This window comes from Hippocampus zosterae, chromosome 17, assembly GCF_025434085.1.
Source record: "Hippocampus zosterae strain Florida chromosome 17, ASM2543408v3, whole genome shotgun sequence".
NCBI classification, from domain to species: domain Eukaryota; kingdom Metazoa; phylum Chordata; class Actinopteri; order Syngnathiformes; family Syngnathidae; genus Hippocampus; species Hippocampus zosterae.
In genome coordinates, this window is record NC_067467.1 from 10089426 (window position 1) to 10107596 (window position 18171).

At 44.3% G+C, this 18171-nt stretch overlaps 2 protein-coding genes across 4 annotated transcripts; one reads left to right on the top strand and one right to left on the bottom strand.

The window, feature by feature from the left end:
* Positions 1 to 1992: 1992 nt before the first annotated feature.
* On the bottom strand, positions 1993 to 10593 carry tbc1d17 (TBC1 domain family, member 17). Its single transcript, XM_052048718.1, has 17 exons — positions 10427 to 10593; positions 9397 to 9492; positions 9250 to 9327; positions 9072 to 9183; positions 8113 to 8296; positions 7912 to 8023; positions 7518 to 7688; positions 7176 to 7301; positions 6976 to 7079; positions 6773 to 6867; positions 6127 to 6243; positions 5906 to 6006; positions 4479 to 4578; positions 4302 to 4399; positions 3420 to 3536; positions 3270 to 3356; positions 1993 to 2510 (listed from the first exon to the last, which is right to left on the bottom strand). Exons 1-17 carry the CDS (start codon positions 10466 to 10468, stop codon positions 2379 to 2381), a joined length of 1872 nt encoding a protein of 623 aa, XP_051904678.1. The 5' UTR covers positions 10469 to 10593; the 3' UTR covers positions 1993 to 2378.
* A 714-nt stretch (positions 10594 to 11307) lies between these two features.
* On the top strand, positions 11308 to 18162 carry akt1s1 (AKT1 substrate 1 (proline-rich)). Of its 3 annotated transcripts, none has more exons than XM_052048738.1 (6): positions 11308 to 11431; positions 11958 to 12622; positions 13569 to 13860; positions 14696 to 14779; positions 14854 to 15032; positions 16469 to 18162. In XM_052048738.1, the coding sequence occupies exons 2-6, from the start codon at positions 12245 to 12247 to the stop codon at positions 16604 to 16606; spliced, it is 1071 nt and encodes a 356-aa protein (XP_051904698.1). In that variant the 5' UTR covers positions 11308 to 11431; positions 11958 to 12244; the 3' UTR covers positions 16607 to 18162. The 3 variants fall into 3 exon arrangements, with proteins under 3 accessions (XP_051904698.1, XP_051904700.1, XP_051904699.1); XM_052048740.1 differs by having other exon boundaries at positions 13593 to 13860; XM_052048739.1 differs by having other exon boundaries at positions 11318 to 11458.
* Positions 18163 to 18171: the final 9 nt, after the last annotated feature.

An 18171-nucleotide genomic window follows, 5' to 3' on the forward strand; every position in this document is an offset into this window, starting at 1 on the left:
CAAACTCATTCCGCACCTTTGGAAAGTTACAAAATGTGGAAATCAGCCCCCGAAACCAGTTGATTAACATAACATTTGGTGTACATTTCTATGATGACAAGATACATAAAATAGTCTAAAAGTGAGAGCCTGAACGTGAACAGGAAGCTAGCCATTTTGGTTTGAAGCAGCCACTTTGGGGCAAGCACCCTTTGAAGGGTCCCCTTAAAAGTTCACCAATCCGGTTCACTAATGAACATAGAATTTGGTGTACATGTCAATCACAACAGTATGCTCAAAAAACTGTCAAGGACCCATCAATTTTCCGATCCGCTTATCCTCACAAAGGTCACTGGGGGTGCTGGAGCTTATCCAAGCCGTCTTAGGCTGGGGGACACCCTGAACCGTTGCCAGCCAATCGCAGGGCACACAGGGACCTAGAGACAATTTAGAGTGTTCAATCAGCCTGCCATGCATGTTTTTAGAATGTGGGAGGAAACCGGAGTACCCGGAGAAAACCCACGCAGGCCCAGGGAGAACATGCAAACTCCACACAGGAAGGCCGGAGCTGGAATTGAACCCGGTACCTCTGCACTGTGAGGTCAACGCGCTAACCACTAGACCACTGGGACACCCTCTCAAGGACCCATGCCTGATATCAAAGAAGGCATGTTCTGTAAATCACTTCAGCAGTGCTCGCCTGGAAAAACTGATAAAAAAAAATCTTCTGAAATGTCTTTGATGGACATGAAATTTGGTGGACATGTCTGTTACACCAGAAGGCATGAAAAAGGGCCTGCAACCTTTGTGGTAAAATAACCTCCAAACTCTTGTACTGGATGTGACAACATGGCGTACCTAATGAAGTAAGTTGGTAAACTTGCCATGTTTTGTGTCTTAACTCGTTGTGGACTGGTTAAACTTTGACCTACCCCTCCTTGACACACACGCGCAAACTTGTCTACACACCAGCAGTAACAGCAGGTGTCTGCGTGAGTTGAATGGCGGCAGTGAAAAATAGGATAGCTGTTCTCCAGTGTCGTGGGAAATGAGCTGGAAAATGAGGGGCGGGAACCCGCCACCACCCCTCTTCGGGCCCTCCGCCCGCTTCTGAATACAGCTGCCACGTATGAATTTAGCAGGCCTCTTAAACAGGCTCGCGATCTGTCACCGGGTTTCCCCTGGGCAACACCACCCCAGGCTGACCCTACTTGACTGGTGCGCCTCATTCACATTCAATCTGCTTTGAAAGCACGTTAAGAACCACAGCTTTGACAGCAGATTTTAGGCCTTATTTTGTCCTGATGATGCCAACGGGATTACGCGCTCAAGTCATTTTGTCTTTCGGACTTGTTTCATAATTTACCTTTGGTCACGTAGAAGTAAGCCCTCGTTCAGCAGACTTAATAATGCACTAAGTAGGGGACTTTAATACACTCATGCTCACTTGGTATACATCCATCCATCCATCCGTTTTCTAATCCGGTTATCCTCACAAGGATTGCGGGCGTGCTGGAGCCTATCCCAGCTGTCTTTGGGCAGTAGGCAGGGTACACCCTGAATTGGTTTCCAGACAATCACAGGACACACATAGACAAACAACCATTCACACTCACACATCAGGGCAATTTAGAGTGTTCCATTGACCTGCAACACATCTTCTTGGAATATGGGAGGAAACCGGAATACCCAGAGAAAACCTATGCAGGCATGGGGAGAACATTCAAGACTCCACACAGGAAGGCCAGAGCCGGAATTGTACCCATAGCCCCTAACTTTGCATGGTATGCCAACTTCGCACCTAGCAAGCTTGGTATGTCAAACTCAAGTTCGTCAACGGAATTATTGTTCACACACAAAATGGGATCACAAACACACGTACTCCTCAAGGACACACTCTTGAGAGAAGATCTTTGGTCATATGTGAAAATATTGCAAGCTAATCGTTAGTAATGTTGTATTTCCCATATCAGACTTTAGCACTGGTACACATATTAAAAAAAACGACAAAGGAGAGCTTCATCATCCTTTTATTTGGTACTAATGAGCAGATGGAAACCGTACAAAGGTTAAAAGGTGACCTTGTTGCATAGGGCTGCCTGTCAGGGAAGGCTACCTTATTCACTACACAAAAAAAACCCACCCATCATTTTATTCCCTTTTTTTTAATTGGGTGGCTGCAGCAGGTGAAAACCAACTTAGTGTAAAATGTAAAAAGAGAGCAGCTTCAATCAAAAGGAGGAAGGATAGGAGGAGATGGAAGATGAGCACAGTGACGTCCTTCATGTCGCCCCCCCACCCCTTCTGCGGACACATGGTATTACAGCCTCCTCTGCGGCTTGCAGTTAATATACGTGTCATCACTCATAAATATCTTCATGTCAGCTGGTTGGGTTTAATTAGGGAGTGCCTTGTGATTGGTCAGGGGGAGACCGCGTGTCGCCGCACTCAAAGTTGGGGGTGTCGTCATCGGACGAGGAGCTGGATGGCACGTATGCACCCAAGACCTCCTGGACCTTGAGTGGCAAATCCTGGAAATGGTGTTGGGGGGTCATCAAATGACAGGGAGATGGGGTTACAAAGGAACTGGGCTCAGGTTGCATTCATAAAGATGCAGCTGTGTGTGTGTGTGTGTGTGTGTGTTTTCTTGCGATACAATTTTATATTGTTCCATGAACAAACTCACAACGCAAACCTCAAATCATCTTTACCCATGGAAATGAAATGGGTTGGAATGTCAGATACAGTCAAAAAAGTGATCACAATTGTTCTTATGTGTATTAAAATTAGGAAATTTTGTCTTTGTAAAAACATGCAGAAATTACTGAATTCAACAGAATGAAAAAGTATCAACTGCAATGTCCTGTTAAATCAACAGTACGGCACTAATTCATTCTTTGCAGAGGATAAACAATATTATATAAGTGAGTGCTGTTAAATTGACAGTGTTTGTTGCTCTCCCATTTGTGTTCAAATGTCTGTTGCTTGAAGCATTGCAACACAGATGCTATTCCGCGTCAGCATTATGCTAGCGGACTGAAAGGCTATGTATGGTATGTGGTTGTATTAAATACAAAAGGGTCTAATTATTTTGCTTTAATGGATATTGTGCTGCACCTTCTGGTGTGGGTACTTTGTGGGCACATACGAGCATACACAGAGACGGTCACAGCTCCTAAGCAATGACACTACTGTTAGTTGTTCTTCGCGGAGGATAAAAAATATGTGACTATGTGAGTATTGGTATACCGCATTATTGAATAAAGTATATTAGTGTTTGTGGTTCTCACATTGCACTGGATCAGCTGCAGGTAGATGGCCTCTGCTCCTCGCAGAGTGCTCTGTAGGTCCAACTTCATAGTCAGCTCATTAATGTGCTGTGTGTCATAAAGAGCAGGATGAGGATGAGGACTTTTACTTCACACACAAGACACACGAACCTTGAGAATAGTGTTGAAGTCGTGGTCTGAGCCAATCAGCTCGCCTCGCTGTGACTGCAGAATGGCGCAAGCAATCAAAAGGTGGAAGTTGGGGCAGGGAAGACGAGTCCACATAACCTGAGAAACGTCCATGCCAGAACACAAAAAGCTTCAGCGTTTTTCCAGCCCTCAGGGCCAGTTTCATGTAGACATGTCTATCATAAGTAGATCTACAAAAAAGTCTCAACAAGCAATGCCTGAAAAAAAAAAACACAGGTCAGCCATTTTGGTTCAAAGTAGACATTTTATAGTTCAAGCACCCCATCCCTCACAGATTAAAAAACTAATTAGCCCCATTGACCTCGGAACATAAAATATGGCATAGTTGTCTTTCAGACTCACAAAAAATGTTTTAAGAAGCCATGCCTAAAAAGAGCCAAGAAATCAGCCCTAGGATTAAAACACACCATCGCTTCCATATAAAAAAAAAATCACCCCACAAAGCCAGTTTCACTTTGCAACATGAAATGTAGTCTTGCGCAAGCCCCCCCAAAAAGCATCAAGATAAACAGGATGCCTCCCGTTTTGATTCAAAGCAGCCATTTTAGGCACGTTTTCAATTATCTTTAAAAATTGAGTACTCCACGACACTGTCTTCACAATGACATTTGGCAGGTATTTCTGTCAAGAGTGCACCCACAAAAAATGTCTCAAGAAGTCATGGCTGAAAAGACACAGGAAGTCTGCTTGTTTGCTTTGAAAGGGTGATTTTAGGGTAGCTTGGATCATTTAGAGTGACCTCTTTAGATAAATTTTGTGTGAGGACTGGCATATTTAGTGACTGTGCACTGAGTCAAAACAAGAGGCACACCCGCACAATCTACTGTAGCAAACAGAGCTCACCTCCCACAATATGAGAATGTCCTCAAAGGAGAACTCTCTTTTGAACCAGATGAGCAGCCAGCGGAAACAGAAGCAAAGCGAACCACTGTCCTGGGAATCTGAAAAGCAAAGGAAAAAAAATAAGAACACATGTTCTTCAGTTTTGACATTTCCACTACTGATCCAGTTGGTCTTTACCCAGAAAGTCGCAGAGCTCCGGGTCCAGAGCTTTCAGCAGGACGCTGAGCTGAAGGAGCTGCTGCTTCATGGCCTCCTGGGACTCCTCAAAGTTGTGGTGCTGAGGAGCAGACAACAAAGCTCACAATTAATCTGTAATGTTTACAAGAAGGAGCAGGAGGTGGAGGAGAAAGAAAAGGATGAGCAGGAAAAGTGGAAGAGGAGCAGGGAGATGGTGATGAGGATAGCTAGAAGACGGGAAGGAAAAGATGCTGAGGAGCATGAGTAATAATAATAATAATAATACATTTTATTTGTGGGCGCCTTTCTAGAAACTCAAGGACACCTTACAACAAGCAGTTAAAATCACGAGTACAATGTTAAAAAACTACATCAAATAAGATAAGAAAAAATACAACAAAATAAATAAATAAAACAATGGCTTTATGGTCTGAGTGAATAGGCTTGTCGAAACAGATGTGTTTTGAGGCGGGATTTGAAATGTGTGAATGAGGCTGTATTACGAAGGTCAGCGGGGAGTGAGTTCCATAGCTGGGGAGCAGAGCGACTGAAGGCTCTATTTCCCATGGTGACGAGGCGAGCAGGGGGGACAGAGAGGAGGACAGAGGAGGAGGAACGAAGAGAGCGGACAGGCGTAGGAATATGGATGAGGTCAGATAGGTATGGAGGGGCTAGGTCATGAATGGATTTGAATGTGAGTAGCAGGATTTTATATTGAATGCGGTGTAAAATGGGAAGCCAGTGGAGATGTTGGAGGACAGGTGTAATATGGTTTATGTATGGCGTGAGTGTGATAATGCGGGCGGCTGAATTTTGGACCAGCTGAAGCTTATGGAGGGTTTTTTGAGGGAGACCAAACAGAAGGGAATTACAGTAATCGAGTCGCGAGGTGACGAGGGTGTGTACAAGTATAGCAGTGGACTGAGGAGTGAGAGAAGAGCGGAGCCGGTGGATGTTTCGAAGATGATAATATGCAGAACGAGTGATGTGGTTGATATGTGAGGTGAAGGAGAGGGTGCTATCAAGGATGACACCCAGACTCTTGACCTGAGGGGAGGGGGAGATGGAAGAGCTTTCGAAGGGAATGGAGAAGTTGTTTATTTTGTTTAGATTGGATTTAGTGCCTATAAGGAGGAATTCAGTTTTATTGCTATTCAGTTTGAGGAAATTTGAGGTGAACCAAGATTTTAATTCCTGCAGGCAGTTGGTTAGGGAGGATGGTGGAAGTACGGTATTAGGTTTGGTAGAGATGTAGAGCTGGGTGTCATCCGCGTAGCAATGAAAATGAATGTGATGTTTCCTGAAGATATTACCCACGGGAAGAAGATAGATTAGAAATAGCAATGGGCCAAGGACAGAACCCTGAGGAACACCTGAAGTGAGGGGAAAGGGGTGAGTAGTGGCATGTATGCATTTAGTCTCCTGACCACCATCTCCATGAATCCGGTGAGGCACCAGAAGGACTCCACTTCGTTCTGCGTGACAAACAGCAGAGGAGACAGCAGGTCGCTCATCCCCTGCACGTAACCTGCGCAAGAAGAGAAACATCAGCTTGCTAAAATGGGAACTCATCAAATGCCAAGAATCACTTTGATCATTCAAGAGAACCAAAACATTTAGTGCCAACGTCGAGTGTTTGTTCAGTCACCAAGGTCAAAGTTGTACATGCAGTAAGTCATCAGCACGTCGTGCAGCAGCGCCAGGCCTGGATTGTCGTTGCCGGAGAAAAACGTGTTGTGTCGGTCAGTCCTGTTCACGTCACGTTCTGCCAACAAACACAACAAACACACACGTTGATGTACAGGAGGAAGGAAAAAAAACACCTGACTTTTGACTGGCCACCAGTGCAGTGTTTCAGAAACTCATCGCAAGTGAGGAGGAAGCGCCAAGGTTTGGGGATGCTTTCCTAGATCAGGGCCTGGCCAGCTCACCATTATAGAACCTACCATGAATTCTACTGTGGAACAGAAAGTGTTTGAAATACATGTGAAACCACCTGGGAAAAAAAAATCAAGGGGGGATGGGTAGCAGCCGCTGCCTTGTTCTTTTTCTTTTGAGCCTATCTCCACTTATTCAAGAATTTAGGGGGTTAAAAAAATAATATGTGGGAGACAGACCACTCACGTTTTTGACTATATACGTCCTGACATTGACTGCCAACCAGTCCAAGATTTAATAATGAATCGACTAGACATTTGGAAACACCAAGCGTTGCCAATAAGAACAACTTTTGCCTGGGAATTACCAATAACCGTGACTCGTGAGCCACATGCTGCTTCACCCAGTCTACTCACCAATCAGATTGCGGTAGCCCCTGAGAAGCGAGTTCCTCATCTCCTGCTCCTCGCTGACGGACTTCCACTGCATCTTCATCCGAAAGTACTCATCTCTGCATGCACACACACAGAGTGACTGCCTTGTCATATGAACAATTGGAATGGATCTCGCGTCAAGGCCCCCCCCACACAAAAAATCCAAACTGTCATTGAGAACTGACGTCTTGAGGCGTAAGATCTCCTCTCGTTGGCTGTGGGTGCTGTTCCATGGATAAAAGCCCAGTAGGAACTTCCACACTTCCTTCCTGAGCGTTGGTGTGATCCCCTGCAACAGTACACACTCAAGTCACGTTATGAAGAAAAACAACCAAACAAATAAAAAGTAGATTATTTCATTGTGACGATTATCGGATGCGCTCACCCCCCGAAAGACAAGTTCTTTGACACGCTCGGGGTCCGTGACCCGCCCCTCGGGGTCCAGAAAGACATCCCACTCGTCCAGAGGGCGCCCTCTGCTGACGACTGGCTTTGGGCCGAGCTCAACACCCTGCGGGCGGGAAAACACAGCATCAGCATTCCAAAAGACTCTCACGTTTCATATTTGGGTATTATTTCTACTTGTTGTGCAGACAGTAGTCCCTCGATTAGCTCGGACCGACCGTGGACTCTCCTAACTTTGATGATGACCTCAACAGATCATTCTGTTTGACTATTTGTTTGCCCCCTACGACATGGTGGTCAGGATGGAAGTTGTCCGTCTTACGCATGTGATGAGCTCAAAGCCGGGCTCCTCATCCAGCTGCGGGGCTGAGCTCGGATTGCGGGTGTCGCGCGGATGCAGCGGAGAGTCAGGCGGCCTCAGGGCATCCCTGAAGAAGTTGGTGACCTTGGAGAAGCCGCCGAATGTTGTTGCATAGGGATCGTGGATGAATCTCTGGGGACCATACAGCATTTACTTACTTCAAATAATGAACACAGTAACAGTATTTACAGATTAAAACAATGCCAGCAACATACAGACAGAAGGAGGTTTTGCTCTTTAAAATTGCTGCGGGAAAGGATAATTAACCTGCGTGGCCAATTTTTTTCTTTTTGACAGTTTTGCTATGTCAAATTTGACATAGCAAAAAAATTTGGCAAGATAAATCACATCTTACCGACACAAGATCAGCGCCTCCATCGTCAAAGAGGTGGAGTTTGTCAAAGGACTGTGAAAGGGCGTTAGGGTCTTGCGGGTAAACCAGGAAAAGACGCCCATCCACCGGTGACCTGATGATGACATCAGCACCCCACCCCAAATAAAAACATCTATCGTTCCTTATACAGTCATGTGACGTTGTGAGTAAGTCCACACTTACTGGTCCAGGACGATGTAGCGGCTGAGTGCGCGCAGGAGCTCGCGGCTGCCCCCTCGGTGGAAGTGCAAGGGAGGCAGCGGGTGGCCCCCCCTACTAGTCAACACAAGGAAGTTGCGGCCAAGGGAGAAGCGGGCTCTGCGCAGTGAGTAAAGCTCCGACAGAGGCAGTGAGAATGACCACTGACCTGCAAAACAAATGGTCCATGTCTTTAAGATAGTTCCACCCCCGCGCTGACTTTCCCATGACTTGATAGCTTGGCTTAGGAAGATCAGGAGCCATTTTCAGGCAATTACAGTAATCTCCCGCAAGGGGTGGAGACTACGCACTCAAACAAACAGCAAGAAAACGTAAGTGATTTTTATGAAAAATGCACCAGCAGAAACAAAATCGTGCCGCAAAGACTCTCTGAAACTTCTGCTAACAACCCTGGCACAAATGAGCTCCTTCCCAAAATAAAAATGAGAATATTGGAGTACAGATCCATCAATTCAAACAGACTTCCTTGACAGCTAGTCCTACTTTCCTATTAACGTGGGCATGTAACACCATCTTTTGTCATCTCGGAGCAGGTGAATTTGGACGTGGTCTCCAAAAGGTAAGCAGATTTGCAGTGTTAGCACAGATAAACCAACAGTGCTAGTAGCATTCTTCCCAAATCATGTTACACTAATATTTTACTGAATTTTCAAAGTGTGGTCAGGGTCTATTTGTGTTTGGTCAAGTGTCCACTGCAGGCACCACATACACAGCTCCACTCGATTAATTGACAGGGTGTAATACACCAAATTGGTGATAAAGTGCGGCCTACATCAGTGAAAATAAAATGTACTTGTTATTGGTGCTCGCTTTGTACAGGAGCTATGGTTGAATCACTAAGACATCTGGAAACAGTTTTAAATTTGTAATGAAAAACATGGATAATATTTTGACTGCAATATTCAAAGTGATTCAAGCGACACCTGTTTCTCGGAAGGGGACAGGTTCCCGATCTCTTTTCACCGTGCTGATGACCGCCCAATCTGGCTCGTAGCCGGGGTCAAAATTGGTGTCCTCCTCGCCTCCTTCGCCATCCTGATTGGCAAGATTCCCCACTGTTAAAGCATATCATTCAAATGTTGTCATATTAATGACATCCACCTTTTTCGAGTAAAGCACAGCAGGAGCGTTGCGGCCCGCATCCTCCAGAGGACTCCACTCTAAAGCCGGCACACCAGCCTTAAAATAGAGACAAAATACTTCAGAAATTCTTTCTCATCTCATCAGGACAAAAACAGATTTCCTTACCCGCTCCACAATGCGTATGAAACCCGGGATGCTGGTGTCCTGGTTGCTCTTCTTGGCATTAGTATGTAGGTACACCCCCTCCTTCTCAAATATTAGCTGAGGAAAGAAGACAAACGCTTCAAATATATAACCAGCCTCACAATAATTAGGTACACCAAATGATATCCACCAGAGTTGTTTCAAAATAATGATAACTTAGATCCATCCATCACTTATCCTCATGAGGGTCACGGGCGTGCAATAGCTTATCCCAGCTGACTTCGGTCTGTAGGCAAATTGTGTTATCTTTGTTCATCTATCTATGCTACCGGCATATGGTGACATTCAGAACAATTTTATGCTCTTCCACTAGAAGATACAATTAGCCTGTGTGTCCATCAATATTGAAGTAAGTGCTCATATTTATTTGGCGTGTGCTGAGATTTTTCTCATGCAAAATATGTATCTTGGCTTCATAATTTTTGGGAAACACTGGGCTAAATTGTGCAAAATAATGTACAGTATGGGAAATAACATAGTTGCCTTCGTGGTAACTCCGTAATTCGAGCTACATAACAATAATGTGGTAAAAAATGTAGAGATATTTTAGTAAAGTACCTCAACGGTAAATTTCAGTCTAGCTCAATCGCTTATTGATCAACACATTTCACAAATACTTTATATTTATCTCCTAATTCCAAAACTAAACGACAAGTGTCATCGTTTACAAGTGTTTGGGCACATAAACAGCTCACGTGATCTGCTCGCGTTCAGGTCTGACAAGTTACGTCACATCTCGTCTCGTGACGAATGAGCTTTATACGTGCCAACTTCAATCACTGAAGACGGCCACCAAATCAAGTCATTTGTGTATTCTTTTACATTTGAAATGCCGCCTATATTCTTTTCTTAACTGAAATTACCACAGATAGCAAGATATCACGTCGAAAAAAATAGCTAACACGCAACAAGGAGCTCCCAGCCCACCCTCGACAGTGACATTTTTTACCTTTGGGGAGTTAAAAAGGGCGACAGAAAGTATTGTCTGTACCTTGTACTCGTCGCCGTTTTGCTCCATTCTTGAATCGCTCATCGTGGGTTACGAGACAAGACTCTTCTATGCTGGTTTTATCAAAACAAATGTGTACGTCACGCTTCCTGTTTCCGCCAAGCCCACCCGCTTGGCCAACGTCATCAACATCAGCCAATCGAGGCATTTTTAAACAAATCGTGATCACTTTTCTGGAGTACATCTGGAATATTTGGTTATGTACGATGGTTTTGTCCCCATACACGTATAATGTAGACTGATATAATGCAGGCCTCCATCGTGTGTATCGTTTTACATGTAATTATGAATCGTTTTATGACGTTCACCTTTGTCGAACCGTTGGAGCCTTTAATCGATCTGAATCTTATAAAATCCGTTGACATGGGAGCAAGAAGTTAATTTGTGACACGAAATTATTTCAATAATTAATTAGTGTTTTATTTATTTGGAGCATAAGAACATTGATATCGTCTTTCTTCCTTATTCGCTTTCAGATAAGTCAACGCGCTGAGTGTTCGAATATTTTAAATAAGTGACGTACGCGAGAAGCGGATTGGTGGGTTGCGGAGGAGGTGTAAATCACGTAAAAAGCAACGCGACAATGTACCCGCCCAAAGACTGTCACGTGTACACGTACTCTCCATAGACAAGACAGTAAATAGGTGACATCACAGTCGGAATACACTTGCTTTCACATTAAAAGTTCAACTTTTTTTCAGACTAATTTTTGGAAAAATATATGCCAATCTTTTTATTTCAGGTTTTAGTGATATTTCCTGTGGGTAAAACATCACTGCTTTGAGGTGACTCCATTCAATACCGCCAGACATCAAACACAGATGTGACGTTTTTAAAAACATCATATGTTTTACTTTGGAGCATCCAAAGGGAATGTCTTACATTCGTCCTCGCTCGCTTCCCGCTGGTGACGATTCTAGCTAGGGGAGAGGATCGCTTGAAGGCACAGAGCGTTTGACGAAGTAAAGCCAAGTTTAATCTCGACGAGTAAGTCGGCGGAAAGAAAGCGAACAGGTTGGTGAATCTGTTTTTGCCCGTTCGTACGACGCGTCTCGGCTGCGTGCAGCCGACTGAAAAATGGTGAATTGCGGCTTCCATCATGAGGAGTCTGCACAGAACAACAACAGTGGCTGAGCCACCGCAAGCCTCGTTGAAAAGCACTGAAGAGGACTAACACAAAGCCTGGCATTTCAACGCACTGCGGGGCGATTTCAAATCGACTTTAGCTGCACTCATTAGCAATGAGTGTATTGAAAGTGCCCCCGAAGTAGAAATAGTGCGAAATTTGTCATTTTAAAACAGCCCACAGGTGTCCAAGAAAAATCTATTTGATATTTCTCAGTCAAAGTAACATAACCTGGAAGCAAAAAAGTGAGTCATCTGAAAGATTCAATTAACATTTTCGCTGGAAGAAGTTATTCACTTCTCAGCCAACAAGCTGCACTTTGTCAGTCAGCGTAGTGAATCTTTTTCCAGCAGGTCCAAATACATGTTGTTTTTACCCTCTCTGCAGGTATCACCAGCAACTTGGCACCATTGATTCTCTCCCCTGGATTCCTTTTGTGCTAAGAATTCATCCAGTCACTCCCATCATATCATTCACCCAGTGTCCCATACAAAGCTGCCTGTCCATCGTCACCAGTGCAAAAAAAAAGCCAAAACACACCAGCAAGTAAGCACCTTTGCTTGTTCAAATACACAGTTTGTTTATCCATTAGGGAACTCCACACAAACATAAACACTCACTCGCATACACATCCGCACACACAGACACGCACTCACACAATACTTGACAGCATCATGGCTTCCATCACCAAGTCGTCCGAGCCAGAGATTGCGGACAACCACAGGGAGAGCTGGGTGGCGCTCTTGGCTGCCGCCGATGCATACTGCCAAAAATCTGGCTCCGAGCTGGCCATCCTCACGGCGTGCAAGAAGTACCGCTCCTCAGCGCCAGAAACGGACGCCACCAAGAAGAAGATGTGGGAGGGCAGCGGTGGTGGCATTCCCAAGGAGTGCGAGTTCTCATACAGCGTTTGGGGTCAGGGTTTCTTGGCCGAGTCGGTGCGGCGCTACGTGGACGACATTGGCGTGTTGCACTCCACCACCTTGCTGACGGCACAAAGGCACACACGACACGCCGCCGCGGAAATCACATCAGAGGCCGGGCGCAGTGTGGTGAGTCAGCCACATGCATGCTTCACCAGGGCAAATCATCACGCACCAGCTCGGCGAATTATTGATATCATTGATTACATCATTTATTTATCAGTGTAAACAATTATTTTCTCTAAAATCTATCGTTTGGCTTTTAAGTTATTACCGTTTGATATTTATTTTTGAAATGCATTTCCTCACGTTTTCAAAATGTATTTTATTTGGTACATTTATTTATTCTATAGTTACTTGACTTTTGTAGCTCAAAGCCAATCCGAGGTTTAATACCATGGCTCATTTTATGAGGTTTTTATAACACCTGCCACTTACATTGGAAATAAATGCGCTTAAGCCTCATAGTGCATAGGTGCAGGGTTCGATTCTGGCTCTGGCCTTCTTGTGTGGAGTTTGCATGTTCTCCTCGTGCCTGTGTTGATTTTTCTCTGGGTAGGTCGTCCGGTTTCCTCCCACATTCCAAAAAACATGCGTAGCAGGTTAATAGAATACTCAAAATTGTCCTCGGATGGTAGTTCATCTATGTGTGCCCTGCGATTGGCTGGCAACCAGTTCAGGGTATCCCTCACCTACTGCCCAAAGACAGTTGGGATAGGCACCAGCACGCCCCGCGACCCTTGTGAGGATAACCGGATCAGAGAATGGATGAATGAAGTGAGGGATTGCTCACAAATGAATGTGTCATGTAATGAATGCAACTGTTAAATTATTTCCATATGTGTTGACATTCTTTTCCCAATAGTAAGCACTTATTTTCACATTATTTCTAGTATGTTATAGTTAGGATATAGTACAATATTTTTGGGATGCAAATTCACACTGGCGAAACAAAAAAACAAGACAAAGCTTGTTTGTTATGGGAAAACAAAGAGAAGAGCAAAACTTGTTTGGAAAAATATAATTGTCACTGGATTTCTGTGAAACCAAAGCCGAGCTTTTCTTCTGGTCCCAGCCTCATCCTTGTCATGGGTTGCAGAACGTGACCGGTGATGGTTTGCTGGGTGGCGTCAGCCCCAACAGCAGGGTGTACTCCCAGAACTACCCATCCATCTACAGCTCAGGAGGCATCCCGGGAGAGGGCAACAACGGCGAGCGCGACAAAAGTACCCTGGAGGCCACCCGCCAGGGCAGGCAGTGCTCCGGCATTGTCGACCTGGAAGAAGAATGCGAGGATGATGAGGACGATGATGAAGAGGAAGAGGAGGACATGGATGAGAAGAGACCCTTCGGCAATGAGAGCTCAGGTCAGGACTTATCAACATCTTGCACAGAAATGAGTCAAAAAATCCCACTGGACCCTTGCTTATGCAGACACATATGTCAAAATGAACGCAATTGCTCGTTTCAACCGTTAGTCATGGTAGCTGAATAAATAAGGACATGAGCACAAGTACTAGAAAATAATCTACAGAGTAAAAAAAGTCTATGGCATCTTGCACAATTGAAATCCACATTCATTCATTCATTCATTCATCTTCCTAACCGCTTGATCCTCACTAGGGTCGCGGGGGGTGCTGGAGCCTATCCCAGCTGTCTCCGGGCAGTAGGCGGGGGACACCCTGAATCGGTTGCCAACCAATCGCAGGGCACACAGAGACGAACAACCATTCGCACTCACACTCACACCTAGGGACAATTTAGAGTGTTCAATCAGCCTGCCATGCATATTTTTGGAATGTGGGAGGAAACCGGAGCACCCGGAGAAAACCCACGCAGGCCCGGGGAGAACATGCAAACTCCACACAGGGAGGCCGGAGCTGGAATCGAACCCGGTACCTCTTGAAATCCACATAATGACTAGAAATAATCCACAGTTTAAATAAAGCAATTGCACTTTCCAAAATAGAAAAAAACATGGCTCAAAATAATCCAATGTTAAAAACTCCATCGCACCTTGCAAATAGAAATAATCCAGCGTGTAAAAAGAAAGTCGACAGCAGTCTGCATAATCAAACACAAGAACTAGAAATAATCCAGTGAACATTAAAATAAAATCTATGGCACCTTGCACAATAGCAAGAAACACAAGAGCATGGCATAATTCACAGAGTAAACACTAACGTCCACATTGTGTTTCAGGTGTGTTCTCCATGGATGAGGACTCGCTGTCTCGCGACTGCGAGCCCTTCTTTGAATCTGACGCTGAGGAGGAGAGCACCGACGGTCAGTCCACGCGCGTCCGCTCACTTGTGCACGAACACGAGCCGCCCGTTCACAAGTTCCTATTTGTCCTGCAGGCTCATTGAGCGAGGAGACGCCAGCGCCCTCTCGGGGCATGGCCGTGGGCCACCACAGCATGCACGCATCACGGCACGCCTACCCAATGGCGCTGGCCCGCTCGTTGCCCGTCTCTGTGCCTGTATGGGGATGCAAAGGGGGGCGGGCGGTGCCAGGGGAAGGCAACAGCGGAGAACGGGTAAAAATAACACATTCTGACACTTGTATTAATGGTACACACACAAAGACAGATTGCTAGCTTGATCGGTAGGTACGTAGGACAGCACGCAGGTAAGCACAGTGCCGTGAAAAAAAGTATTTGTGCCCTCCTGAGTCCTGTTTGAAGATTACACCTTGTACTTTCATGTGTTATCTCTGAGTGATATTAGAATTGGTGTGATGATTTGAAACCTTTATGTGATAGATATGCAAAAAAAAAAACCTGAAATCAGGATGGGGGGGGGAATACTTTTTGTTGTCACCGTCAATAGGTAGGTAGGTAGGTAGGTAGGTAGGTAAGTAGCTAGCTAGCTATCTTGGTAGGTAGGTAGCTATTTTTTTGTAGGTAGGTAGGTAGGTAGGTGGGTTTTAAGTAGGTAGGTAGGTATGTAGGTAGGTAGCTAGCTTGCTATCTTGGTAGGTAGGTAGCTATTTTGCTAGGTAGGTAGGTAGATACTTAAATGGATAGATAGATACTTAGCTAGATGGATAGGGACTGCTGGAATATCTTCTTGTCCCGAAAGGCAACACAAGATTGTTGGACGGGCTGACAGAAAAGCGAGATAGATTGCCTAAACGTTGAAGGACATTTGAAACAATGTGTGAGAAGCGCCATGATTTCGTACTGTCTCCAAAGGAAACTCCCGACTTACTGAGATGGATGGAAGGAAGGACAGGCACACCGGCAAATTTGTGGCAGGCAGTATTGTAAGGAACACGGTGTTTGGACTGTACCTGAAGGCAACTCTTCGGAAGGGCAGACAGACTGGGAATGTAATTTGGGATTGTGCCAAAAGGCAACACATTAGACCGGACAGGTAAATGGATAAATTGATGGCTGAACACTGTGATTTCAGAAGGTAATGCCTGAATTCATGACGTGGATGGATGGATAGGTTTCTTATGCAATGTTGGGAAGACGAAGGCGATGGATGCGTACAGAGGGAAAATGCTTCTTTGTTTTCATGTTGTGTTGTTGACACAGAGGTGTCACTTCATCTGTTTTAAGCCGCAAACAAGGACAGCATTCTTTACACCATTGTGACGGCTCCCTTGCTTCATGTGACTGCTGATGACATCTGCTTCAGGTCCAGCTGAGAAGACTGAGGAATGTCCGAAAAGGGAGGATGAATTGTTTTCAATGGAAATCCCCAGAACGTGGTTAACTCTCAAATGTCATTTTTCAAAATATTCCAGGAATGTCTTCGATGGACTCTTGGAATTGGACCCTTGACATGTCCCTATTAAGTCAAAATGGCCAATTTCCATGCCTCCCAAAATTCTTGTTGTTCAGTTCAGTTTTGCATTGCAAAGTCAAACTTACATTTCAGACCCTTGGAAATAGCCACCTAAATTGGCCTCTTTTAAGCAAAAATTTCGTTGTGTAATGTGGCATTCCATTATGTGTCCCCTCAGGTGGGCTGCGCCGATTTGGAGCACATTGCCGCCAGCATGAAGGCCCTTCTGGCTCCTGGTGCCACTGATGGGACAGAAATGTTCGGGGCCCTGCCACGTCCCAGAGTTAACACTGGCGATTTCTCGCTCAAACACTGAGTACAAGCGCAAGTGGCAACAGTCGTCTGCTATGTGAAAACTGCCTGGGGGTAAACAAAATGAACCTCCATTCATCTCTCGCTAATTTAAGGAGGTAATGCAACACAAAAAAATTGGCTGACGACGCACCTGGAAAGTTCAGAAATGACTCATGTGTCACAGCCACACTAAGGGGCGCAACAATTTCTTTTAAAAAATGGTTTTGGTTTACTTTGTCGAATGACACACGCTCTATGTGAATCCTACATGCTAAGGTTCTTGGATAGTGCACACAGGTGAATAGAACTGATTCACATTGTTGAAAATATAATAATTGCAATTCAAACACTAATTTACATTTTAGGTTGTAACTATGTTAGCTTTTGCTTCACATAAAAAAGTGTTTCACAGTTGTTTGTTCTACATGGAAGGATTAATTATCAGAAGAGTACAGACACAAAGATTGATCAGATTAGCATGTGTGTGAGTTAGTTAGCTTAGCATAGCAAGAGAGAGCAGGCAAACACTCCAAAATACACAATCTGTTTTCTATATGACTACTACAAAAGTATTTAAAAAAAATTCTACTAGTAATGCTGTGACCCAGAAAAATCACCAGCAAAACTTGCAATTCGTCAGCCAGCTACAAATGGCTACAAAAAAGATTGACTCATCAAAATAAAATTTTTGCAACAACTTAATACTTTTCAGAAGCACACATTTGCAGACACTAAAATTGATCAGACTAGCACCTCTTATGACATTAGCCTGTTTAAATTAGCTTGGCATCATGTTAGCAATCAGGAGGCTAGCTAATGTACCAAAATACTGTACATGTCACCATTTGTTTTGGACACAAAAAGTAAGATGAAAGTACAATATGTTTTGGGATTTGGCTAGCAAAGTTGCTAACCAATCAAAGTAGTCGCTAATTAGGTTACAAGTCAATGTTATGGACTATAAAAAACAAAGAAAGACAAGATATCTGTTAGGATTTGATAAAAACCAAAATACCTCAAAACAAGATTTTGATTATTTATGTCACAATATTGATGGTGCTAAAATAAGCTAAGATAACGTAACTACCTAACGGCACAAATGAATCAAAACGTAGCAACGTTTGCGTCGGACTTCTGAAGTGTTAATCTTTTCCACCTTCCATTATTGTTGATGTGGTTTAGCGTGTGCTCTGTTAGCATGGGGCAGACCGATGATAACAATGGCTCCTGGTGCGTCGTCAGGCCCTTTCAAAAACATTTGTTCTCCTTGAAGATTAAAATGTGAAAAGCTAATGTTGAACATGTTGGCACACCAGCAGCACGTCTCATATTTCATTATTCATAAGTCCTAATTTACATATTTGCCTCTTTGTACTTTGCAAATCGGTGACTGACTCGTCCAATGATTGTACTTTAAATGTTTGTTATTTTTTTGAAGTTGAACGAATGACCGAGACTGAAAGAAGTGAGACCGAAAAAGTTAGGACTGAAAGTAAAAGTGAAATGTCAAGTGACATTTGGGTGGATGTTGTTGAAGTTCTTCTTTTATGTTTCTAATAAAGGAGAAACACCAAGTGAGATGATGTG

Coding starts and splice junctions, on each gene's coding strand:
- tbc1d17 (XM_052048718.1), bottom strand. CDS start 10,468: ATGAGCGATTCAAGAATGGAGCAAAACGGCGACGAGTACAAG. Junction 8,297..9,071: donor TGTCCCCTTCCGAGAAACAG/GTGTCGCTTGAA, acceptor TTTGTTTTGCAG/GTCAGTGGTCATTCTCACTG. Junction 6,244..6,772: donor GGGCTACCGCAATCTGATTG/GTGAGTAGACTG, acceptor GTTTGTTGGCAG/AACGTGACGTGAACAGGACT.
- akt1s1 (XM_052048738.1), top strand. CDS start 12,245: ATGGCTTCCATCACCAAGTCGTCCGAGCCAGAGATTGCGGACAACCAC. Junction 12,623..13,568: donor CAGAGGCCGGGCGCAGTGTG/GTGAGTCAGCCA, acceptor TTCTGGTCCCAG/CCTCATCCTTGTCATGGGTT. Junction 14,780..14,853: donor TGAGGAGGAGAGCACCGACG/GTCAGTCCACGC, acceptor TTTGTCCTGCAG/GCTCATTGAGCGAGGAGACG.